This window comes from Lotus japonicus, chromosome 5, assembly GCF_012489685.1.
Source record: "Lotus japonicus ecotype B-129 chromosome 5, LjGifu_v1.2".
NCBI lineage: Eukaryota > Viridiplantae > Streptophyta > Magnoliopsida > Fabales > Fabaceae > Lotus > Lotus japonicus.
In genome coordinates this window covers 60,665,921-60,690,536 of record NC_080045.1, presented here as the reverse complement: position 1 = coordinate 60,690,536, position 24,616 = coordinate 60,665,921, and the positions used below count along the sequence as shown (strand labels likewise).

Here is a 24,616-nt window from a genome sequence, read left to right as displayed (position 1 = left end):
GACTCTCATTGGAGTTGAAGATCCTTATCACTTAACTCGTTCCAGTATTGACTCTACAGCCTAACAATAGATGTAGTCGATTCGCATAATTTGGCTTTAGTGGCAATTTTTTTTATGTGGTCGATTTTTTTAAGAAAACAATATCACCTCTTAAGAAATATATTTGTTTGGGAGACGATATGAGGTCATCTGCCAACATCCAACTCAATCACACTTACCTCTCATTCTACAATTTTACCATAGCCGAGAGACTATTGTTCCTTGACATGCCAATTCACTTTGGGGCTGAAGATCTTTATCACTCCACCTATCTCATCATTGACTCTACAACCTAACAATAAAGGTAGGCATAAAAGCTCAGAGCCTAGTCGATCCCCACTAACGAGGTACCCTTGTCCGTTTGATCATTGTAGTCCGCACGAGAAGATTCAACGCTCAATTTCCACTAAAGACCTAAGTACTCATTACACTCTTCTAGATAACCCCTAACCTAAAAAAAATTCTCTTTAAATTGTGGGCCAATAGTAAAGAAGGGCTTGCAAAAAACAATCCCCTTTCAACCTATAGAAAGAAGAACAAAAGTAGCCAATAAGGCCCAACCCAAACATTGAGTTGCAATACATGGACTTAGAAACCTAAAGCCCAGCCCGTGAACAAGGGCAATAGAAATATAGGAAACCCTTTTTCTGATGGTTTGAGGTTTAAGCTTGAGACAGAGAGAAGAAGAGCCGCAGTGCCGCCGCGCCAATCTACTCAGAGCAGCAATCGTTCTCTGAATCTCTGCCTTCAACATGGTATGTCGATGTTCTCTTTCCCTCTCTTTCTCCTGTCTCTGCTTCTCTGATGGTTTGGCATATGAAACTTCAGTTTTATTTATTTTTCATTTTTGTTTGAATGATCCTGAAAAACGTCAAGGTTTTTAGCTTGTGATTTGAAATCAACGATTTTGAAACCGACCCATGTCGTTTCTATGATCATATATGGTGTAATGATTCTCAAATTTAATTTTTGATTGATTTTGGGTGATGGGGGTTTGCAGTCTCTTGTGGCGAACGAGGATTTCCAGCACATTCTGCGTGTGTTGAATACCAACGTTGATGGGAAACAGAAGATCATGTTTGCTCTGACCTCCATCAAGGGTATTGGAAGGAGATTCGCCAACATCTGTTGCAAGAAGGCTGATGTCGACATGAACAAGAGGTAAAAAGCCTTTGAACTTTTTTGATTGCAAATTTGCGTGATGGGTATTTTGTTGAAATGAATGGTTTTTGATGTTGTTGGCAGAGCTGGTGAGTTGAGTGCTGCGGAATTGGACAATGTGATGACTGTTGTTGCCAATCCTAAGCAATTCAAGATCCCAGATTGGTTCCTCAACAGGAAGAAGGACTACAAGGATGGCAAGTACCATCAGGTTGTCTCCAATGCCCTCGACATGAAGCTCAGGGATGATTTGGAGAGGCTCAAGAAAATCAGGTGATTAACATTTGTTGGTTTCATGGAAGTAATTGTTTAACTGAAAGCCTGGAACTAATTCACTATTAACTTTGTGATTGTTTGATCATTGATGATATTGCCAATCAAGCTATTTAATCTTAATTATATGTTTGTGATACTGATTTATCTTAACAAAACATTCCCTTCTCGCAAACTGTTGATTTCTAAACTTTTGCATACTTACTTTAGAAGTGTTTTTAAATGACAATCATGGGATCAGCGTGAATAAAACAACCCATTACCCCATTGCTCTAACATATATTTTAAGGAGACATATATGAACAATGTTGTATGTGTAGCTTATATCTTTTCAATCATCAAAGATATCATAAAGTCGCTAAGGTATCAAATGATGTGTTTGAGAGTAAGTACATGGAACATCATTGTCTCTTGAACTCTTATGCATTGTTTTCAAAGGTTAGCTTAAATGAAATGCATTACTCATTAAATTGCTGAAAGATTGTTAAACCAAACGAAAGCGTAGATACATGTTATCATGCTAATGTTGTGCTTTGAGCCTATTGATATATTGCACCCTATGAATTTGATTTGTATGCCTTCAACACTGTTTGCTCGTCAGGGTTTATTTGGTTTCATTGGTAGAACTATATGGACCTTGATTTTGTGCAATGTTGTCAACACAGGACCTTGGTTAGTGAAAAATAAGATTGCAACCTGACATTAAGTTTCAATGCAGGAATCATCGAGGTTTGAGACACTACTGGGGTCTTCGAGTGCGTGGCCAGCATACCAAGACTACTGGTCGTAGGGGTAAAACGGTTGGTGTCTCAAAGAAGCGCTGAGTTCTCATTTCCTATATTTTTCTTTCTTTTTGTTTCGGAAGAGTGAGATGTGTTGTTTGGACAAAATTTTATTTTGATAATGCATCCGGATTTTGTTGAAATTGAATGTGGATTGTGGTCAGGTTTGTTGATGTGATTTCTATATAGACGTGTTGTTTTTAAATCTTTTTGTGATGGAAGCTATTTTCGTTTCAATTAACTGTCTATGGCCAAATCTAAAGCAAGATTAGTGTTGATTACTCCCTCGTTTGATTATCAAATTGTTTCATGTTCTACTGCCTAGTATAAGGAGTATGAGGTTGTCCGTCATGGGTGAGCTTCTTTATAAGCTCTTATGGAAAAGAGTTTTTTTTATTGAAGTACTCAATCAAAAGCTACTTTTAGATGAATTATTGTCTTTGTACAAACATGAGTAATTGTTCATTCTAATTTCCATGAATGTGGTAAACACTTTTATTTTATGAAAGTACTAAAAGGGCATGTTTTAAAGGTTCATATGCCTAAATACTAATATTGGAACGGTTTTTTATTAGATTTTACTTTTTAAAAAATATTTAAGCTAATTTATAAAGATTTCATTTTTACTATTATTTTAATTAATATCTTAATTGATTCTGTTTAAATACTTTTGGCAAAAAAACTGTTTTAACATTTTTCTAACAATAATTGTGATGTTTTGCCTGCTCATGTTAGTGCTTAAAAGAATGGGCTGAATAATTTTCTGGTCTATCTAAAATGAGCAAGATTCGGCTTTAGTTTCTCATTGGAGAAACTCTGGGTTTTTATCCACACAATCAGGGAAATGGTTGGCTGTCTCTTTTTTTTTTTTTTTTGATAATTTGGAGGGTCTGAGACCCATGGTTGGCTGTCTCTTGTAAGCTTGAGCTCATGTGACTTTATGGTTCGGTTGACCAATGTCCTAGAGTGGCATGTCTGCGTATATATAAGTCTAATGTAGGGTCGAAATGTGATTTTAATTTCAAATTTAATTTATATGTATATAATTACAATTAAAAGTCCCCTAATTCCCAATTTTAGAAACCTTAATCCTAATTCCAAATCCACCAAAAATCCCTTGTGCTGAGGTTATTGTTGAAGTGGGTTGTATAATGAGGATGGATGAGTTAGGGTTTGGAAAAGGACCACAATGGAAAGAGAGTGGGAGTGCAAAAGAGGGAAAGGCTTTGCGATTGGGAGGGAATTCAAGGAAGGGCATCCTAAACTAAGTATATTGTGGATAAACTGGGTCAAGATGGAAATGGAATGCTTAGTAGTTAGTACCGTACATGTTCTGGGGTCCAATTAATTGATTAGCTTAGAAGAGTTTCAGAGAGATATTAGGCCATCACAAATGATTCGCAAACATTTACAAAGAGATGCTGGAAATCAAATAGTCTTGGGTGTTGCAAAAAGGAAAATGAAGAAGGGGTGGACTCTATGGCTTGTATATGGAAACTAGAATACAAAAAGTATAGTAGGGGTTTGGACACAATCAAGTAAATGTGACTTTTTAGCTTAACAATTTTAAACATGCTATTAGTATCAAACTGAGCAATTCATATCAAACTTGCTAGCGTTGTTGAGCTTTGCTCTGCTCTCAGTCAGCGCCCTAATCAAGACATTGAGCTGCATATACCGACACATGCCTCTAAACATTCGTCACACATACAAATATTGAGCAATAACGTGATCATGTTAAGATCGATTGTGGGCAGAACCACGTTGCCATCTTGAGGTCATGATGTGACCTATCCATTGTTGCCAAACATGCATCTATGGTTGATCTTTTTCCCATGCGATTCAATATGTGCTTAGCTAACAAGAAATCAAATTTAACCTCCATAAACTCTCACTTTGTTTCTAAACTCAGAATATTAATGTAAAATACAGATGGGGTGGATGGAGTCTAGGGGAGAGACAAGAATTAAGACACTGACAAACTCACAACAATAACCAGGTTTACTAGTGAGCTTCTCAAAAAAATGCCCCTGCTAATTAAACAATCAAATTTTTATAAGCCTGGCTCTCAGCATTTGGAGATAATGTAATAACTACATGGGGAAAAAGGTCTGAAAGAGGTTGAAACAGCATGGTATCCTCCAATCCAATCAGTTATGTGATCGAACATTCCAATAGACAAGCTTCTTTGTGTCTTCATTATAGCTGCTGCAAAGGTTGGCATAGTAAAGAATGTAGAGGGGAAGGGTTAGTGGAGAGATAGAGTTAGACAAGTCACTTAAAGATGTGCGAAAGCTAACTTTGAATACAACAATAATCAATTAATGGGATAACGATAAAGACTTACTAGGGTTATTGCTTAACTTTGAGACTGGTTTCTATGCGTTCAATTAACTGATCAGCAGCTAATGCTCCCTCCTGAAAATCGTAAAGATCAAAATTTTCTTACTTGGGTAAAATAATAGTTAAGATAGCAGTCAACATCCTTGTTTTCTTTTGGGCTGTCAAATACTCAAATAAATAAAACATGAATGAAGCTATAAAATGAAATGAATATCCGTTAAGGGATATTTCTTCGGCACCGACATAAATTGGAGGGGCTACATACCCTTTTGAATTGAACATAGTTTTTGCATGGGTCTTCTTTAATAAAGTTTTATAATTTACAATCTAGTCCTAAGATTTTACACAATACTGAAGGGTACTAAAACCCTACCCTTTTATAAGCGTACCGGAGCAATGCCCCTCTTTCAAGTAATGAGGCAAACAGGCCTTCAGGCAGACTTCAAGACCAAAAATGAAAGAAACAATTTGTACCCTTGAAGGTGAAAGTCTATTCAATTTTGTTCACATTGAATGCAACTTATTATGACAGACTAAGTAAATACAGATTCAGTCCATGAGAAGCTGTCAACCATTTAAGATGATGCTAATGAATTTTGACAATGTATGTATTCCATTCCAAATGACGGTGATAAGATTTAGCATAATAACAATTGACAATAACATCAAAGAAAGGGTTGCAAACGGCTAAATACTACATCAAGCTACCTATCTTCACTTATTCAAATATGATGTCAGGAGAAACCATTCGAATTACTAAGAGACAATCTTGTGCTATTATCCAATTAGGTTCTTTACATTCTAATCAAAGCAACCTCACTTTCATTATGTTGTAGACAACAAGACTTTGTGAATAAAGGTGAATGTGGCAAGTATAAAGTTAACACAAATTATGAACTATATGATTCCTGTCCATGCTAGTCCCCTAAGCACAAAACGTTTTCCACTTATGATAGCTTAGCAATCAAATGCAATAGTATTATGATGGTTTGTGACCTTCACATATCACAATTGTGTATAAAACCAGCACTAGAAGCAAGGCTAGTTGTAAGAACAGCATATCTCAGAACAACGCGCAACACGGTCATATAACATCAGAAAACATGATTGAAAACAACTTACAAAGCGATCAAAGGGTTCTCCATCCTTGAAGATGATGAAAGTTGGCAATGCCTCAATGCTGTATTTGTTAGCAATCTCAGGATACTTCTCAGTATCAATCTTGACAACCTGTATCTTATCTTTAAGCCGAGTACTCACTTCATCGAGTATCGGAACCATGAATTGACACGGACCACACCTGCAAAAAACAACAAAAACCAAAAACAATTCAAATTTTCATAGAAACTACAGCTTAAAACAACAGCAAAGGAGAAAAAAAAAAACATAGTACCAGGTAGCATAGAAGTCAACGAAGACTGGCTTATCAGAATTTGCGAGCATATCATCGAAAGAGGAGAAGGTTTGTTTCTTAGCTTGAACCACAGGGAGGAATCGAGGGGGAGCGCGTGAAGTTCCTATGCGGAGAACGCGAGTGCGAGAAGGGAAGTGCAGTGAGGGTGTTGTGGAGGAGAGCCTTGTGGAAGAAGATGGAGAAGGAGAAGATCCGAGACGCGTGGAGTTGAGAGAAGGGATTACAGAGGAAGTGACGGCCATTGGAAGAGAACGATGCCAACGAGGAACAGAGAAATGTGTGTGTGTTTGTGTTGTTTGGATTGGATTGGATGATAATATCTCTGCTTGTTTGGAATGGGAAATTGGGTCGGGTCGACAAGTCAAAATAAAATAACTTCCAGAAAAACAAATATTAATACCTTATCACACACTTTTCCTTGTCAAGCTATAGACAAACAAGTGTTCTTCCAGAAAATGAGCTAAAGATGCTCTGATCTCCATATGGTGGTTCATGGTTGTGTGCGTGAGGCGAAGCGTTGAATGATTGTGACAGTGCTCGGAGGGGAGCTCTTTGCAGAAGACATTCCAACCCTGAAGTCAGCTCAAGATTAGAGAGAGAAACTCAAAGTTATAAAAGAGCGTATAATGAGCAAAGCGAGCAATGTTTGTGTCATTGATTGATCAACGTGTATTTTATAGAACTTGATATGAACTAAGGGATGCATTTTACATTGCTCAAGCTATTGTGAATAACTATTGAGAAAATGACTAGCCTTTGGCAGTCTCCGAATCATTAATAGGTGTTGGACGAGATAGAAACTCATGTTGAATCCTCTAAGCCGACCAAGACGATCATTGAGCCTTATGACCATTTGAGTCGGCCAAAACTGAAGCCAACTAGGACTCGTGAATGGGCACATTGTGATATTGCAATTTCTATTTGCATCCACCATAAGTCTTAAAAATTCATTTCTGTTATACAATCATTCAATCAAACAATGTCTCTCTACCAAAAAAATAAATAACAACAAATACATGTCTAGTGATACAAGATGATGACAATAACAAACAACAGTCATCATACTAAACAATACAAATCCTAACTCAAGGAGTCATCTCCGATTAGCCTCTTTACGCCATGTAGTTAACCAAAACTACTGCTGATAGCAACAAAATACGTGGGAAATACATACAGAAAGTTGAAAACTGTGTGGCAAGAAGATCATCATCCATCACTTGTCAATGTGAAAGCCAGAATAACTATGGTCAGTGCAAAGACAATGGTGGCAGAGCTAAATAACTTTGAATATTTTATTGAAGTCTGTTTCTTGCTCTCTTCACTGCTTAATTCAATCTCTTTGAGAAGCTCCCTCACTTCCTCAATGTCAGAGTCCTTTGCAGCCTGGACGAGCCTACTTTGAATCTTCTCAAGTTTAGACAGATTCCTATCTCTGGATGCATCTTTTTGTGACCAGATAAAACCTGTCATCTTCCACAAGAGGATCCCCACATAGATGGCTACAATGCAGTCTACAGAGTAATGATGGCGTTCTCGCACTTCTCTCTGGGCACTGTGCGCTACGAAAAGCCATATAAGAGCTGAACTGAAACCTCCATAAGCTTCCTGCAGCCATTTTTAAGATATCACAGTCAAGAACTAAACTCCTACTTTAAATTAAATGCAAAAAGCGAGATGATAAGACATTGCAGTGTTGATCGAAATGAACTTCAAATCTTACTGTCCAAGCCATAGCTGTGAGCACAGCAACAAGCATGTGGCCACTATATAGGAGGTCATTGCAGCCACCTCCAGCTTTCTTTAACAAACTGAACCATGAAGGTCCTTCAGAGGCCGTCGGCCGAAGAAAATCGATCAGAAAGCTCGCCGAACCCCATTCTGGCTGGTAGTCAGCAGCAGGACTTCCAATGTCAACTAAGAATGAAGAATATTAATTTTCAGGATCTTCGCACACAAACAAAATTTCTGTAAAGGTGGACAGGTTCTTGTAGATGCAGAGGAAAAGGAATTAATGATAGAAGACATTTATTATGCAGCTTTGAGAATCAAATTACTAAAACAATAAAATCTAAAATTCATACAATCATACAGAATGTAATGTTCAGATTTCTTGATAAAATCTCATCAGGGAAACCCAAAGTGACTGTAAACAATTCCAGCATTCAAAACCTAGTATTTTTCAGTTTCAACTTTCAATTTGAAGTTACTTACTCTTTCTGGCCAATGAAGTTTATGAAAAACAAAAAATGTCAAAGGATAGTTTAGATGACCAACTCAAGTCAAATAAATTGATTAATATTACGGGCCACTACGATATAAGCTTCCCTGGAGTAAATAAGTACAAAGTCTGGGGACTAAGCTTAATAAGAGTAATGACAAGAACCCAGTGAAATAATAGTGTGCATACCATAAGCTTTATCTAGCTTTATCAGCTGGTTGATAGCATTATGATCTGAAGCATAGGGAACATAATATTTTTGAGCCCAACGATGAGGATATGACGGAACTCTAAACCGAGAACTTGCACACCAAGGACGGGCTGATGGCAGAATGGTAGATGGAAAACTTATGGCACGGAGAAGGCGGCCAATTGCCATGGTAAACATATATCTAGCACCTAGTCCAAGTCCAGGAGCTCTTACAGAGTCAAATAGCACAGAGAACGCCAACATCATAAACAACATCAAGAAATGGTGCAATCCAATAATGCGTGCTCTTAATATCTCAACAATTACACTAGGAAGTTTCTCATTTAATGCCAGGAGAAACCATTGACCAGTGTCTGGAAGAGGTGGCGTATTCCTGTAAGACAACAAAACTAAATAAGTTCATATTTCAAAAAGTGAATACAAAAGCAGGTTGAAGTTAGGTTCATGTCAAATAAGCCAAAACAAGCCATAGTTATAGGAAATCAGATACTACATAATAAGAACCAAATTGGAGGTATAGTTTGGGAAAAAAAACTAAGATAAATTTTTTTATATCATTTCCATCAAGTTGTCCATTCAAACATTAACAAGTGGATTTTATTTCTAGAAGTAAATGGCATTCCTTAAGAACTTAATGTTGAATTTTAAAAAATTATACGCGTGTCATTGGAAAACTTGTTAAAATGGATATAAAGAATTTGATATACTATAAGTTTTGTTCTTTTTATGACGCATTAATGATGAATAGAAAATAAGAAAAATATGTCATGAGTAATTTTGGAAAGTTCATATAAATTGAGAACAAGTTTAATATTGTCAGCTACATTACCTAAATTTCTTAAACGGTGTAAGGTAGTTATTTGGTTCTCATAATAGAACTTTCTCTCTCTTTCCATTGTGTAACAATTTTGGAAAAAAAATTTGAGAACAAATTTAATGTTGCCAACATTAACTACACTTCTTAAGGGATGTGCGGTAGTTATTTGATTCTTATAATAAGGAACAAAGCGAATACTAAAAAGTAAGTAGTAATTATACACTTGTTAAAACATGATCATTTGTACTAACCATCCCATTAATTGTATAGTAGTTCATAAATATCAACATAGGTCCAAACAAGCAGGACTTGATTTCTGATGAAACTTTCTAATAATACCACAATTTACACTTTAACTTTAATCTCTGCAACAAATACTTAGAAGGCTAAGATTCTACCTCTGACCAATTCACTGCAAATAATCCATTTTTGTAAAAATCCAACTTCAACATAAGTTTATTCTAACTGCACCAACCCAAGCAGCTAAAAGTTAACATTGTTACCAAAAACAGCTAAAACTTGAAACTAAGATCTGAACTTAGAAACTTATCACTCAAATCCCAGAAGCTCAAAATTAGAAACAAACTGTGAATCATTGCACACTGTGATCAAAACTAATAGCTTGGATCTCTAACAGAACATCATTAAAATTGAAATATGAACTCAAACAAACAACATAGTGCATTTACTAGCTCATGATTCACCTTCAAAATTCAAAACCCACTTTTCAAACAAGATCCACTCTCTAGAACCTCGTTAAGATCAATATTAAGGATAAGAAGCAACGAGCTGAAGAAGAAAACTGGTGAGAGTGATCGAAGTTACCGGTGCCAGTCGAGGCCGAGGACGGCGGTGACGGAGCGAACGGAGATTGCTTCAAAGAGGAGAGCGGCGAGCATGAAGAGCATGGAGGCGAGGAAAGGAATAGCGGCACGAAACTCCGCCGACCAGTGCCGGTAGGAAGGGACTCGAGCCACGGCGGCGAGGGCGAGGAGGGTCCACAACGCCGGTTGCAGACGCGAGTGCCATGTTGGTGAGAGGTGGCGGAGGTAGTCAACGGCCACGTAGGACATGGCGGCGACGCCTAAGCCGGCGTTTCTCGCCGGCGGCGCCTGCCACCGCATGATGGAGGAGTGCAGCTGAGAGAATCTGGTTGAGCTGAAGGAGGACGAATCGGGAAACTGTCGCAACTTAGGGGAAGTAGATTTTCTGCATGGGACCCACCTTGAGTGAGTAACTATATGGAAAAATGAAAACAAGGTAATGTTATTTGGAATTGGTGGTAAAATGGATTCTAAATTAAGAAGTAATTAAGGTGAGAAGCTTCTATTGGTAGCCTTTAGATGGAAAGTGATATATCATGATATAAATGAAGCTTACTTGCTCTTATGATTAACATAATGCTAATAAATGACTCGAATAATAGATGTGATATATTATGATATAAATTTTTATTTTGAAAGTAAATTAGATGCCCTTAAGTTTTTAGACTTTTTCATTTATTCATAATCGATTTTTAAATTCTTACGAGTTTCATAATAAGTCATTTCACTATATGGAGGTTATTTAGACGGAGCCACACGAGGGTGACTAGGTGACTTCCCCTGCTTAGTCACCCTAGCTTTTTAGAATTTCTCAAAGAAAAAAAAAATTGAAGCTGAGCTCTTAATAGGGTGATAAGAAGCACTGGTTGATGTTGTATCAATGTTTTGGTCTTCTGGAAATTATTGTGTGGAAATCTGAGTGGTTGTAATGATGGCATCAAAACTAATATGATTGGTTCATCACATCAGGTGGAGTAAAACGATGGCTTTGGCTCTGTTTGGTTTGGCGTTTTAATACCCAAACGCCCGTTGCGTTAAGATGGACGACGTTGTGAAGCTTCACCAATCTGTTTGGATATGCATTTTCTAAATCGCAGAAGCTAAAAGGGGGTCAGAACGCCGTTTTGTTCAAAGCGATATTTCGGAGCGTTCGTGTGTGGCGTTGCCGTGAATTTTGGCTTTCACCAAATCACCAACACACATGCATCCCGTTTACGCTCTTTTGTTCCCATATCCGTTCCTGCTCTTGCTCTATTATTTCTCAAATCTTGCTTCGTTATTTCCAAATCTGTTCTTGGCTTCTTGCTCAAGAGCACTGGCTGTGTGCATCAAGATGTGGGGTTGGCCATTGGGTGGGTTGTGGCTAGGTGGTGGTGGCGGTGGCCACTGACCCGTGTGAGGTTGCAGCCGGGTGGGTCATGGTATTTGCAATTCTTGCGTCGGTGGAGACAGGGTGGGGCCTAGAAGAACAGAGGATGATTTTTTTTATAAGTCAAAGAATTGTATTCAACCTGCACAAGGGGTGCAAAACCCAAATACATATAAAAAAGAAAAAAAGATAAAAAATCTAGTAGTTCAAAGACATGCAAATAACATAGTCAATGACCACCTACTAAAACACAACCAACAAATGAGGGCAAGACCAAAGAACCATCAAACATGACCAAGCCCTATAAGATACAAGGCTACCCCCACTCATACTCCCCACCTAAAATTACAGAACTGATAAACAACCAACTAGATTTGTATTCCATTCAAATAAAGAATTCTGAACTACGGCCTGGGTTGTTTCTTTGATTTTTCACTCTACGTGTCATTTTCTTATACAACATTTTAGATCTCATTATAGCCAATATTAATCATTCTATTATTATACGTAAATTTTGTCATTTGAGAGACTTGGATTTTCTCATTTGATTAATGTCATTAACTCAACCAAGTACATAAGCATAATGTTTTTTTTTAAAATTATAGTTCCAAAACGTGAGTTTAATTAACACAATCCAAATTTTTAAAAAAAAATTAACACTATCCAAACAATATTCATTTTATTCAAAATCACGTTTGTTATAAATCATCAAAACATAAATCATGTTTACATAAACACAATTTTACTCAAAATCATGTTGATAAAATCACGCATTCAGACATTCAAAAAAAATCACGCATTCAAACACCACGTTTTTAACATAAATCGAAACGAGCACTTTGTCTTTTATCTTTTAACATTACTAAAAAAACAGTAGCAGAGGCTAGAGAGTGACAACCATATATCACACAATTTAGTTTTTTTTATTGATTATGTTTTTTTTTTTCCTCACCATAATACTATGTTTTTTTTTGCACATTCTTTATTTGATAAGATTTAAATTTTCATCTAAATGATATTCATTTAAATTTTAGTCTAGTTGACCCAAAAAGAAAAAACACATTCGGCCCAAAGCACACAAGGTAGTCGAATTTAGACTAAAGAAAGGAAAGGAAAAATGCACCAAGTTAAAGAAGTAGTCGAATTCAACAATGGGAACTACTGCTACAAACATAGGCACATTTAACATGTGCAGCATTGACCAAGTCAGATTCTCACCACGTTGGTTGAATACGTGGCCAAGAAGCGGTTGGAGCAGTTGAGGCACACGATCTCCACCACTGCACAAGGAACTTCCAAAACCAACTCCAGATCGTGGGAAGAGGGGATTAGACCCACTAACCCATCCAAGAAGAAGAAGAAAACCGCCGAGGATATGCTCTATAAATGGGAGAATTCAAGTCAGAAAAAGGGTTCCCAACTCAACTCCTTAAAAACTCACTAAAAAGCTCTAATGTCCGCATCAATGAGACTCAAGGAGCAAGACGTGATGATGGAGGAGTACGTTGCAGAACCAGTTGTTTATCTTTACTGCGTCTAAGCTTGTCGTATTATTTGTTAATTTCCTGGGATTCACTAGTCCTGTTGTTTAATTTCTTGTCAAAATTTACGTTCCCTGCAGTTTTCTTTTCACTTTGTTACACTTTGATCTTCATGTAATTGATCTGTGTTTAATGAAATTCAGTTCCTTTCGAATTGTGCATCGTTGTCGAAAATATCAACTCACCACACACAACACTTTGGCAAGACGTTTTCCCAAAATGACCCCGAATCTAAACTTCATTTAGTCGAACTAAGAGGATATTTGTTTACAAAAAACCACCGTAAACAAGTCCCCTTTTGAAATTCCTGCATTCGCCCTAGGAGTTGAAGTTTACTTTCATCAATTTAAACTCAATCTCAACTAATCTTTGATTTTTTTAAATATTTAAATGAACAAAATTCGAGTTTTAAATTTTTGTTTGGAAAAAGAAAAAAAAGTCCTCTTATGTATCATGTTTGTATTCTCTTTAATGTAATTCAATCCCTAATAAAAACTAGCCGAAATTCAGACCAATTCCCAACCATTATCTTCCTATAGTTGTCTATTTGTGAATATCCTTAATCTTAATGATTAATGTCGTCAAGCAAAACCTAAAGGTACTCAAAACGAGGATTTTCCTAATGTCATTCTCCACAGTCTAAGGATTGATATATCTCCTACCATATAACAGTGTTTGTCTATGTCAAGAGCTATTTCCACAAGGGGAATTTAACTCTTTCACAAATATTATGTTCACATGAAGCCTAATCAAACTCTTTTGGCGAGTGTTATTAACACGTGTTCCGCTATGGGTGCCACTAAAATAAGGCAAATAGATCCTTACATTGACAAAAATGGTTTTGAAGATGAGCTTGAGCTCAACGTTGGCTTGATAAACATTCCTCCAACCTAACTCTTCTTCAGAAGCTTTTGTCATACCAGCTTCTTCTACCCATACCGCCGTTGAACTAAAGGAGAATTTAGTGTCATTTTGCTGATGTATTAATCATGGTTAATTCAACTAGTCAGCCTAACTAGTATTTACAGTAAAATCAAAAACAAAAACATCATTAAAATATGAAAAATGACACACACTACTGGATATTTTTATACTTTCAGGGGTATTTACCTTTCATTGATTAGATTATTCATGTCCTTTAGGACTAGATCAATTGAGCACACTAAACGGGTGACAATCTGATTAAGACCGTCATTCCCCAATGGATGACCAATGAGGTCAGTAGATCCGGAGTGAAACAAGTGATACATAGTAAGAAAAATCTCAAATTATGGCTAATTCTATCGTCTCTTCCATGTTGGGAAATAGTGTAGTAGGTCTACTCCAGCTTGTCCTTTGTCACCAACTTGTCCATGTTGTCTCTTTGAGAGATGCAGACAAAGGACAAGCTGGAGCAGACCTACTACAATATTTCCCAGCATGGAAGACCTACAATGAAATTAGCCATAATTTGAGGTATTTCTGATTTTTCTTACTATGTATCACTTGTTTCACTCCGTATCACTTGTTTTATCATACCTGATTTGATTTCAGCCTTCTTCATGACACGGTGGATCTACTGACCTCATTGGTCCATCCATTCGAGAATGACGGTCTTAATCAAACCGTCACCCGTTTAGTGTGCTCAGTTGATCTAGTCCTGAAGGATATGAAGAATCTAATAAATGAAAGGTCTATAAAAATATCCAGTAGTGTGTTATTTTTCATATTTTAATGATGTTTTTGTTTTTGATTTTACTGTAAATACTAAATACTAGTTAGGCTGACTAGTTGGATTAACCATAGTTAGTTTATGAGCAGAAAGACACTAAATTCTCCTTTAGGTATTTCAACGGCGGTCTGGATAGAAAAAGCTGGTATGACAAATGCGTGCAATGGTAGGGGTGTGGATGGAAGAATACTATGTGAATGCTTGTGAAATATTTAATGAAATGTTGTGTAACATATTTGTAAGTATCTTATCTTGTAGTCACAATAGTCGTGAGAGAATATAATATTTTCATGACCATGAGTGGAGTATGGCTTGCAACTGAAGCTTGATAATTTTGGTTGAGTCCTCTGCTTCTATGTTTGGTGCATACAAGTTAGGGGATAAAATAGGTTAAGCCGTTCTGCCTCACCACCAACCCGGCTTACCAGTAGCCACCACCATTCTGAAGATGGACCAGTCGCTGCAACAAACAGTGACAGAAGATGGGTAGGAAAGCAAAGATTGTTGGCCTTAGGACTTAGAAGGATAAACATTTTTTTACGTTCAATAGAAGGATTAACTAATCATTTACCACATGTTCAAGCATTAATTTAAAATAATTAAATAAACAGAATTGTTCTTTATCTTCACATCGCCTCTGGGCTGGTGCTTATACTGGGCTTAGTCTTTGGGCATGCCCTTCTGTTTGCTTTTATGACACGTACCAAAATAGTAAAATTAATAGGAGGAAAAATAGTAATTAGGACCTCGAGCTACACAAAATTCTTGTATGATCTTATCAACTATCAACTTCAAAAAAAATAATAATACAAAACCACGTACCAAACGATATGGAGAAGTCGCTACCCTCTACACTACTCATGCTACCCAGCTCTTTATACAACAAAAAACCCTCAACTCTTATTCTATCACAAATGACACAAACTTTCTATACAAAAGGTGGAAAGAAAAATAAAATCTATTGCTAGTCAAACCCTCACATAAAAGACTTGACAAAATGAATGAAACCCCTATAAAATGTAATCATATAATGAATGAAAGAAAATAAAAAAGAAGGCTTGTTATATAAAAAAAGAAGACTTAAACACCACCACAAGGGGCACAGCACCACTTTCCTATTTGGAGAAAAAACCACTGCAAAGGATTAATTTGGTCCTCCTCCTGTGGAGATGGAGTTGGCAGTGGTAGCTCATCAGGTAGATGGCGATGAAATGCATCAACTGCGGCAGCAACACCATCTTCGTTCTCGACCAACTTAGCAATTAACATCACCCGAGATTTCACCTGAAGATTTATAATTCCATTTAACTATCAAAATAACGGTTAAACCATGACATTTTTTTACAGAGAACAAGTATAACATCATGATTATAAGTATGCAGAAGGGTTAAAAAAAAGACCCAAATTGAATGAGTAAGGGCTTTCATAACCACAATATAATAAGATAACTCTTTGGAAGTGCAAGAGAGGAAGGTTGAATGTGATAATCTAAAACAAGGGATGAATAGAACTTGAATTTACCTCTGGCTGGAGCATGAATTTTATGGCATTTGATAAATTCTCAACATTGAGCTGAGATATTGGAATTGGGGCTGGACCTAACTCTTTCTCATGTATCCTATCTCCCCAAAAGAATTGATCTCCAAAGAATGGGACTATGGTTGTTGGACACTACAAGTTATTGTATTCATATTAGGCTAAAAAACAGCAATGTGCACCAAAATCATGTCATAAAAAACCTGAGGCTTTCAAACCATGAAATAAGGTTTAGAAGAATATATCAGTCAAGATACTATTGAACATTACCCCAGCTTTCAATCCTGTAGCCGTGGTTCCAGCTCCACCATGATGCACCACAGCAGAACATTGAGGAAATAGCCAATCATGAGGGCATTCCTCCAGAAGGAAAACATTGTCAGGAACTTCAGCCACTGCATAATGAAAAAGACATGCAAGTGAAACTAATTTCAATTACATAAAATGTATTGAACAAAATCTATAACTTTCTCAATCCATATCATAATATAATATAAAAGAAAAGTTTATCATTTCTTAAACTTAAGACCGTCAAAATACAGAAAAATAACAGATAGTTCTCACTATTAGTGGCCAAAAATTTGTTAAAAGTATATTTTCTATAAGGTAGTCATAATAAGGGAGATTTGCAGACATACTTGAATCTAAGTTGATATTTTCAAGCTCTAAATTATTAACAAAACAGAACATGGAATAAGAAGTTAATTATAACCTCCTCAACAGTGATGAGTCTTTAGTCTTTACAAAAGGGAAACAAATAGGTGCAGACAAAATTGAAATGGAGTACTTACAACTCCCTAGATTGCCCCAACCACGGTCAATAATTCCCCGTTGTTCTGTATCCTTTAGTGCCTCCAATATAACATCTGTTGTTCTTGTGGGATCTTCAAGAGGCTGACAGAGTAATAAAAAAATAAAAAAAGATTTCACTATAAAGACTTAAAAAAATCATTTTTTAAAAATATTTTGCTCATGGTGTCAAGATATAAAATGTCAACTTCACTAGCTTATGAGTATATCTGAAACAGATATTTTATGTTCTGCTGTTTCGATTATCATTCAAAACCTTTATACAGAATATAGGTATACCAAATATTATACATATGCCAACCATGCACAATTACTGATACCACAATTTAATGAAAGTCATGAAAATACTTAAGAAAAATATCTTGATCACAGTCACATGCATGAACTAGTCTAGAAATGTTAGAATCATCAAACTACAGTCATATTTGCTATACACTACAGATAAATTGATCCCAATGAAAGAAAAAATTAAATTAACCCCACGCAAACACAAAGCTTAAGGATAATTTTTTTTCAACAAGTAGGGGATGGGGTCAATGATTGGGGTTTAGGTATTAACTATCAATAATCTGAGAATAGAATTTAATTAATAGTACGCTAGGATATTTTATCATTATATCCTGTTATAGATTTCAGATTTATGGAGTCCAAAGTTCAGGTTGCTTGTCTTAGTAGAACTATGATGATTAGAGTTTCCTATAAGGCAGATTATAGGGATTTCTGAATTCAGCCTCAATTGAATATGAACATTGAAAATTGAGTACTTGTTCTCTACACACTGATTGATTGCAGATTATCTATTGAATAGTCAAGCAGCCATTAACAAGTAAGATTAAACTTGTGTTACAATCCAAACATGCAATGGATAAAAATACATTGCTCCATTCTCAGACATCATAAGTGCCATGTCTTTAAAGGCAAAAGGAACAAATAAATCCTTGCATGCAATATCTCATCATACTTCATTGGCTTGAAATAAAGTTTGGTCCTCTAACAACGTAATAAATAATTAGACCACAATTGGTAGTGAAATCCACAAAATCCAAACAGAGAAGTTAAATTTACAGAAAAAAAAGTTATTCATCACAGATAAGTTTATTAAAAAAAGAAGAAAGACTTGTGGTAAGTGAAATTACTATACCATGCTCCCAAACCCAAAATATAAAGGAGGTGGTCCTTTTTTAATCCATTGGACAAAATCTTCCCGAGGTTTATACTTTGATGCAAGGCTCAAGAAACAGTAGCCAACAACATCAACTAAAGGGCCCCAATCTGCAAATTTGTTAAATGTCATTAGTTCTAGTAACAAATTAGGGATCTAAGCAAGATATGTCTATCAAACATGTAACATGTCTACTATTTACTCTCAAGAACCAATTCTTCTAAAGCTTAAGCTGTTAAATGGAGAGACTTATGATTGATTTGAAGTTTCTAACAAATAGTGATATTATCACAAAAAATCTTACTGGACTTCATACCTTATTGAAAGGAACAACCACTGATGAAGAAATAAAACTGATTATATTAAAGTAATACTATGAATTTCTAGGTTATTCAAGAGAACATAGTCTCGCCTAATTCCCAATTACAAATTATTCGCATAGATCATGTCCGTCTCTAACTCTCTTTTCTATAATAGGATTTTCCCTTTCAATCTCTAACAAACTTCCTAAACTAACTACGCATCTAAGCTACTAACTAATTAACCAAACAAGGGAAGGGTGGTATCATTACCTATCAAGTTACAAAGTCTTTGCTAACAAAATTATGTAATAATATGATACTTTCCGTTATTTAATTTCAGCAGATAACTTTATATACTCAAAATCCAAGTCAACAGGTACTGTGCATCTAAGCCTATTTTATAGAGTCACAAGTGACGACTACTGAATATATCTCCTACTTACTGACTTAAATATAAAATGACCACTGATTTAAAAAAAGTACAAAGAAGACTTCAGATGGTGTAATTAATGACTGTACCCAGCACCCTTGTCCATACCACTGGGTTTCGGAACAACATGGGGACTCCACATATAGCCAGTTGGCAAATGAGATATTGATCCACGGTACATACTGAAGTATGCAATAGGCGGAAGCTTCAATTTCTTTTTCCTAAAGTCATTGATAATTCCTCGCATACCCCACCACGTCATTAGATCCACAATTATATAGGACATCTGAAGACAGCAAGGGAACATTGAAACGGGATGTTGGTAAGGTAGTCCAGCAATTACTGACAAAATTATCAAAATCAGATTATAAAGTGATGTTTCAGCAAAGGACATACCCAGTAACCAGCACTTTGAGGAACACGTGCTAATGGGTGGGGGAAATCATAGGTTGGCCTGCATAATTAAAAGAAAAATGCAATTGACATAAAAAAGGATTTTATTAAACAAAAGCACTAGAAAAGGATGATAAAAAGAATTTGCATAGAGTATTTGAAAATGCAGCTGTTCCTGGTCTTAATTAAAACATTTATGTACTGCATAAATATTTCAATTCAAGCATTTGAAAGTTATTTATATCGGGTGATGAAACTTTCTCTTCCTATTTCCTAACATATAAAGTGAAGCAGCTCTTATAACAATTTAAACATACGTCCATGGCATTGTGAAGAAGATGTGAAGAGGCACCCCAAGGGCTTCAGCAACATGTGCATGTCCTGCAGGCCACAATGACAATATGTAATACTACTTTGTTCTGAAAAAATCACGCGCTAGGCAAATTTGGAAACAAGTATGAAATAAAGAAAACAACAGTTTCTGCTAAAATGAGAAAAAAAATTCTTGAAAAAATTGCAATTAAATAACACTAATGAATTCAGGAAAACGTAGCAGAATTAAGTTCAACTCCACAGGCATACAAATTACAAAGTAGCCTCAAGGCTAATGGTAGAATCATCAAATATCATGCTTGCAAAGCATGTGATATATGATTATCATGTCGCAACAAAAGAACTATCGGCAATTAATTCTTCAAAGAAAAAATCAACCATATTAAAAATCTAGGTGGAGAAAAACACTATAATAATCTTCTAACCACTCACCATATGCAGGAGGATTGGCAATAATAGCCTGAGCTCTGAAAGGAACACCAGTTTCCAAATCAGGTGCTGTGCAAGCTGGAAGAAGGGAATCAATGATGTCTTTCAGCTGCTTTAATTGGATAGATACTTCACCCGGACCAGAAGGGATTAAACCTTTATTTCTCGCCATATCTATTATTTAAATAACTCATTTAGTATCTCATAATATGCATATGCATAGATAATGAGTCGGATAGAAAATGGAATATGATTAAAAAAAAGCATACATTATTGTTTCCAAAATAAAAATTGAGGAGACTAGGTCAAGAGCAGAACAGACTCAGCTTGAAATTTCACAGTCAATATCTATGGGTCTATTTCTATTTTCAAAGTTTACTAAAGGAAACAGTTAATTTTATAAAACTTTGAAAACAGGAAACAGAGTGAAAACAAGGGTAGAATTTTATAATCAAAACTGAAAACAGGAAATGGAAACAGAGTGCATGTTGTGTAAATGCGGCTATCGGACAATGATCTCAGTAATGACTAATGAGAATGTTTTTGACAATTTTAAATTATCCTACAACTTGGTATGTCAAAATCCATATGACTACAAGGATTGCTATCTGGAAGTTAATTATGTAAAAAAAGTGATACTATACAACTTCAATGGTTTTGATCAGACATATGATATCTTAGGATTAGACTTATGTATGATAGGTCACGACTAGTGTAAAAACGATAGGGCCACAAGAGAGTTTCTTATAATTATAGGACCTCCCCATAAGATATCAGTGCATTCCAGCATGTTTTCTGATCTATACACCAAATTTAACAGTTGAACCAATATGCAGGAGCTTAAAGAAGGCTATAATAAATTTAAGCACAAAATACTAGACTAAAATATGAACTATTGGCTGTTAATGAAATTATTTAAAGGGAACCTCTTACATCCTGCCAATATACGAGGATCACCACCCAGAGGATAGAAATCTATGCCAGCTGACTTTACAAATGTGTTGAAATTACTATGAGTTGCAAGCCTGACACGATGACCATACTCCTGCAAGTAAATATCAGTACATCTATGAAAGTAAGAAAGTATGAATTCAACAAAATTGTCTGGCAGGATTCATAATATATTAAAAGAAGTTAAAAATCAAGATTTTGCATCCTTTAAAATAGATCAGCAGTGCAAATATCATGACTTCAATCAGATCAATTAGTAAAAGCCTAGGGATCTTCAACTTAAGCCCAAACAAAGCTAACTGAAAAACTATAGAATACCAGAATAAGTCCTTCCAAAAATTTAGATATCTGATAAAAAACTTGAATCACAAGTTGTTATAACCAATGAATACATCAAAATAACAAGATAATGATACATTACAACATAAAGATTTTTCAGAACTAAGAAAATAAAAGGAAATTTATATATGATATGATTTCTGGGAAAAGTAATCCAAAGTTCTAATTTAAGCCCCATATAAAAGTAAAACACATGTCACCAATTTATTCACTTCAATGTTATAAGCAGTGTCTTGTAAACATATCAGTATAAAGTGAAGGCAACCTGTAACCCTGATTATGTTAATTTAAGTAACAGAAGCAGCAGCAATGTGTAATGAAGTTACCATTGAACATAACAAAATTTATGACCTCAAAACAAGTTTACATAAAAGATTCAATTTGGGAAAATTAACTCGTGCACGGCAAATTAATATCAAGATATTAGGGAGATCTAAATCATAAGATATGCAGGTAAGCACAAATGAAAATCACAATGATTTAATGATGCAATTCTCATGTGCACTAAGATAAATTGAATGAATACATATTCAAAGTTTCAAACATACCTGAAGTCTCTTTGCAATGGCCAGAAAAGGTTGTACATCCCCTCTAGTTCCAACAACAAGTATGGCAATTTGTAACCGTGGAACTGATCTTTTCAGAGCAGAACTAAGACTTCCGCTTACTGTTGGCTCTCCGAAAGATTGGAGCTCTAACAGTTCTGAAGGAACAGATGCACTCCTTTCCATATCAACTTCAACAGTCCCATCATTTTGTATCTTCACTAGCTCAGCTATCAGTTGTTCCTGCAAAGAAAAACAAGAAAGTGTTATCAACATGCAAATAATTTGGAAGCTCTAATGAAAAAATCAGAAATACAGCCCATGACAAGACCAAAACTACAAAGATATAGCATGACCACATTTTTCAACCAACCCAACCACATGTCAAGAACCATAAGATATAACGGTAATTGAGAAGTAGATAAGCTCTTAATACTTCTCAAGGGCCAAGAAAGAGAAACAAGATGAAGACACCAGATATCTAGTATTTACAGATGAGCAGTTATGAAGAATGGAGTAGGATCGGTAATAATAACTAAATTACAATGCAATTGATGTAAATAGAAGGCCGCTAGAAAGGCGACATCACTCTCAATAAATGAAATGACAAGGAAGCACTTAAACATGAATATGTCCAATACACAAGAGCAGATAGAACTGCTCCAGATTTGCATTTTTCAAACAAGATAAAACAATACAGCCAAAAAATATAAATATCTGGATTCAAGACTTTCAAATTTTAGATCATCCACATGCAACAAAACATGCCTATACCTTTTCATGCTCTGACAGTCTGTCCAATATTAGGTCATGCCTTGGGAGCCCTCTCTTGTCAGTCATTGATCTAGAAAGTATAATCTCATTGTCAGCTATTAGTGGGTTTCTCTCAGTCCCAACAGGTGCTGTGATGCAATGTCCCAATCCTTGAAGAAAAGAATTCAACAAACAAAAATTAAAGCACACAATTAAACCAAGGTAGGAGGCTAAGCACGCAATTATTCTGAAAACTAAATAAAACTATTGATGTTTTTTTATGGAATTGGGCTTTTGAGATTTAAACTTGTGAACCTAAAGGATAATGGAAAGTAAAGACTTTATAAAAATGACAGTGCATATCAGACAAGGCACATCACAGAACGCAAGTAACTTAAATACAACAAAGCAATAATAACATAAAGGCTTGTCTTGAAGAAGAGGTTCAATGAAGCAACATTTCTTACTCTCTAAATCTTAGCATGAATCCTATAGAACATATGATTCTTCGTTTTTTCCTTCGCCACTTTAGAAGACAAGGGAACTAACTACGTCGACAAGATTCTATAGGGTTATACAGTGCCGGAGCTAGATAAGGATCACAACACAAGTGCCAATCCAAACCCTCCTTAGTCCTTCCTCCTTTGAGTCTTTTCCCCTTCTCCCCCTTTTAACCTATGTTCTGTTGATGTGTTCCCTTCTCAATATCACAGACATGACCACTTTCAAGTTAGTTCTTCAATACTAACATATTACATGCAAATTATCATTGCCTATTTCACAGTCATCAATTACCTAACAACCTAACAGTCTCACAGAAGAAACTGATTCAGATAAAGCTAATTAGCACAAACCTTTTCGCGGCGAAGAAGTAACTAGCGATGATGATTTATGTCCTAATTTTTCCCTCCAATCCTCTACCTCCTTAGAAGAAGCTAAATCAAACTTCCCATCTTGAGACTTGATGTCTACTCTCACCAACTTATCATCACCACCATCCATTTGCCAGAGACCCTTCTTCTGTTGGCTATCAACACCTCCTTCTAATACTTCTTTGCACAAATAATCAATCCCATCACTACCCATCCCCAGAATCAGCAACTCCAATTCACTTATTCATTTGCACACAGTTCACAAACAAACTCAGCATAATCAAAAGTCCCTTATAATCCCAATCAGCCCACAAATTCAAGCAAGTGCTCAACAGTTGCAACACCCTTCAACTTCTCCAACATGTAGTAGCTGTACCCTTAATCACACCATAAGACCAAAACAAAGATTCAATGATCCAAACCTTATTGAAGCGCGCGCACCCACCAGTCAATGAAGCACAGAAAGAATGGTTGGTATACTTAAACTTCAAACCTTTTTCCAATTCTAACCACAACCCTGTTGAATTATGAAGGCGTTATACACGAGAAGTAGTTCAAACCAAATAGTAGCAGAGAAGAAGCCAAAGGGGTATCACTATAGCACGAGTTTGTGAAATTGTACCCTGTAATCGCCTTGTTCTATGGTTCATACACCAATGGTGACACCGCTTCAGCTTGCGTGGAAATTAATGAGGTTTCAGAATCAAATGGAAAGTTGATTTGATTTGACTAAATTGTTGTTGTTCACTGTCTGAATGAATGATTACAAAAGTGAGTTACGGTACGGAACAAAAACCTTGTAGAATCGAGTGACAATTTTAACCATTCACATGAGTTTCTACTCCTTTGAAAATGTTTCAACTATTTTATGTGAGTTCTTATGTTTTTGGAAAATAATTTGACTAATCAGAATTAAATTAATAAACATTTTTAATAAAGTTGAAAAAAAAGTTGGAATAAAAGAATTATCAAAAAAAAACTAAGCAAAATATTGTATAAGCATTTTTTAAAAATTAATAAGCATTTTTAATTTTATTCCGCTTAGATACCCACAACAT

General features: G+C 35.8%; 4 protein-coding genes across 7 annotated transcripts; 1 reads left to right on the top strand and 3 right to left on the bottom strand.

The window, feature by feature from the left end:
* Positions 1 to 639: 639 nt before the first annotated feature.
* LOC130720886 (40S ribosomal protein S18-like) lies at positions 640 to 2,460 on the top strand. Its single transcript, XM_057571590.1, has 4 exons — positions 640 to 794; positions 1,040 to 1,200; positions 1,285 to 1,473; positions 2,192 to 2,460. The coding sequence occupies exons 1-4, from the start codon at positions 792 to 794 to the stop codon at positions 2,295 to 2,297; spliced, it is 459 nt and encodes a 152-aa protein (XP_057427573.1). The 5' UTR covers positions 640 to 791; the 3' UTR covers positions 2,298 to 2,460.
* A 1,668-nt stretch (positions 2,461 to 4,128) lies between these two features.
* On the bottom strand, positions 4,129 to 6,329 carry LOC130717151 (thioredoxin Y1, chloroplastic). Of its 2 annotated transcripts, none has more exons than XM_057567280.1 (4): positions 5,992 to 6,329; positions 5,721 to 5,898; positions 4,603 to 4,673; positions 4,129 to 4,460 (listed from the first exon to the last, which is right to left on the bottom strand). In XM_057567280.1, the coding sequence occupies exons 1-3, from the start codon at positions 6,252 to 6,254 to the stop codon at positions 4,608 to 4,610; spliced, it is 507 nt and encodes a 168-aa protein (XP_057423263.1). In that variant the 5' UTR covers positions 6,255 to 6,329; the 3' UTR covers positions 4,129 to 4,460; positions 4,603 to 4,607. The 2 variants fall into 2 exon arrangements, with proteins under 2 accessions (XP_057423263.1, XP_057423262.1); XM_057567279.1 differs by having other exon boundaries at positions 4,129 to 4,463; positions 5,992 to 6,326.
* Positions 6,330 to 6,945: 616 nt separating this feature from the next.
* Positions 6,946 to 10,509, bottom strand: LOC130717150 (protein PHLOEM UNLOADING MODULATOR). Its single transcript, XM_057567278.1, has 4 exons — positions 10,084 to 10,509; positions 8,420 to 8,814; positions 7,733 to 7,926; positions 6,946 to 7,617 (listed from the first exon to the last, which is right to left on the bottom strand). The coding sequence occupies exons 1-4, from the start codon at positions 10,380 to 10,382 to the stop codon at positions 7,219 to 7,221; spliced, it is 1,287 nt and encodes a 428-aa protein (XP_057423261.1). The 5' UTR covers positions 10,383 to 10,509; the 3' UTR covers positions 6,946 to 7,218.
* Positions 10,510 to 15,456: 4,947 nt separating this feature from the next.
* On the bottom strand, positions 15,457 to 24,350 carry LOC130717581 (sterol 3-beta-glucosyltransferase UGT80B1-like). Of its 3 annotated transcripts, none has more exons than XM_057567855.1 (14): positions 24,181 to 24,350; positions 23,541 to 24,075; positions 22,708 to 22,856; positions 21,937 to 22,176; positions 21,032 to 21,143; positions 20,102 to 20,272; positions 19,654 to 19,717; positions 19,340 to 19,397; positions 19,052 to 19,229; positions 18,191 to 18,321; positions 17,031 to 17,133; positions 16,510 to 16,634; positions 16,225 to 16,374; positions 15,457 to 15,987 (listed from the first exon to the last, which is right to left on the bottom strand). In XM_057567855.1, exons 2-14 carry the CDS (start codon positions 23,770 to 23,772, stop codon positions 15,784 to 15,786), a joined length of 1,917 nt encoding a protein of 638 aa, XP_057423838.1. In that variant the 5' UTR covers positions 23,773 to 24,075; positions 24,181 to 24,350; the 3' UTR covers positions 15,457 to 15,783. The 3 variants fall into 3 exon arrangements, with proteins under 3 accessions (XP_057423838.1, XP_057423840.1, XP_057423839.1); XM_057567857.1 differs by having other exon boundaries at positions 23,981 to 24,075; positions 24,181 to 24,347; XM_057567856.1 differs by lacking the exons at positions 23,541 to 24,075; positions 24,181 to 24,350 and adding an exon at positions 23,154 to 23,507.
* Between the last annotated feature and the right edge of the window lie 266 nt (positions 24,351 to 24,616).

What these genes read in the sequence shown, in the direction of transcription:
- LOC130720886 (XM_057571590.1), top strand. An exon ending in GATGTCGACATGAACAAGAG is followed by an intron (nt 1,201 to 1,284) that starts GTAAAAAGCCTT and finishes TGTTGTTGGCAG; the next exon opens with AGCTGGTGAGTTGAGTGCTG. An exon ending in GAGAGGCTCAAGAAAATCAG is followed by an intron (nt 1,474 to 2,191) that starts GTGATTAACATT and finishes GTTTCAATGCAG; the next exon opens with GAATCATCGAGGTTTGAGAC.
- LOC130717581 (XM_057567855.1), bottom strand. Translation starts at nt 23,772, where the DNA reads ATGGGTAGTGATGGGATTGATTATTTGTGCAAAGAAGTATTAGAAGGA. An exon ending in ATTTTGGGTTTGGGAGCATG is followed by an intron (nt 17,134 to 18,190) that starts GTATAGTAATTT and finishes TTACTCTGTCAG; the next exon opens with CCTCTTGAAGATCCCACAAG. An exon ending in CTACAGGATTGAAAGCTGGG is followed by an intron (nt 16,375 to 16,509) that starts GTAATGTTCAAT and finishes AATAACTTGTAG; the next exon opens with TGTCCAACAACCATAGTCCC.
- LOC130717150 (XM_057567278.1), bottom strand. Translation starts at nt 10,382, where the DNA reads ATGCGGTGGCAGGCGCCGCCGGCGAGAAACGCCGGCTTAGGCGTCGCC. An exon ending in AAAGCTAGATAAAGCTTATG is followed by an intron (nt 7,927 to 8,419) that starts GTATGCACACTA and finishes CTTCATTCTTAG; the next exon opens with TTGACATTGGAAGTCCTGCT. An exon ending in TCACAGCTATGGCTTGGACA is followed by an intron (nt 7,618 to 7,732) that starts GTAAGATTTGAA and finishes AAATGGCTGCAG; the next exon opens with GAAGCTTATGGAGGTTTCAG.
- LOC130717151 (XM_057567280.1), bottom strand. Translation starts at nt 6,254, where the DNA reads ATGGCCGTCACTTCCTCTGTAATCCCTTCTCTCAACTCCACGCGTCTC. An exon ending in GTTGACTTCTATGCTACCTG is followed by an intron (nt 5,899 to 5,991) that starts GTACTATGTTTT and finishes TGTTTTTTGCAG; the next exon opens with GTGTGGTCCGTGTCAATTCA. An exon ending in GAGAACCCTTTGATCGCTTT is followed by an intron (nt 4,674 to 5,720) that starts GTAAGTTGTTTT and finishes TACGATTTTCAG; the next exon opens with GAGGGAGCATTAGCTGCTGA.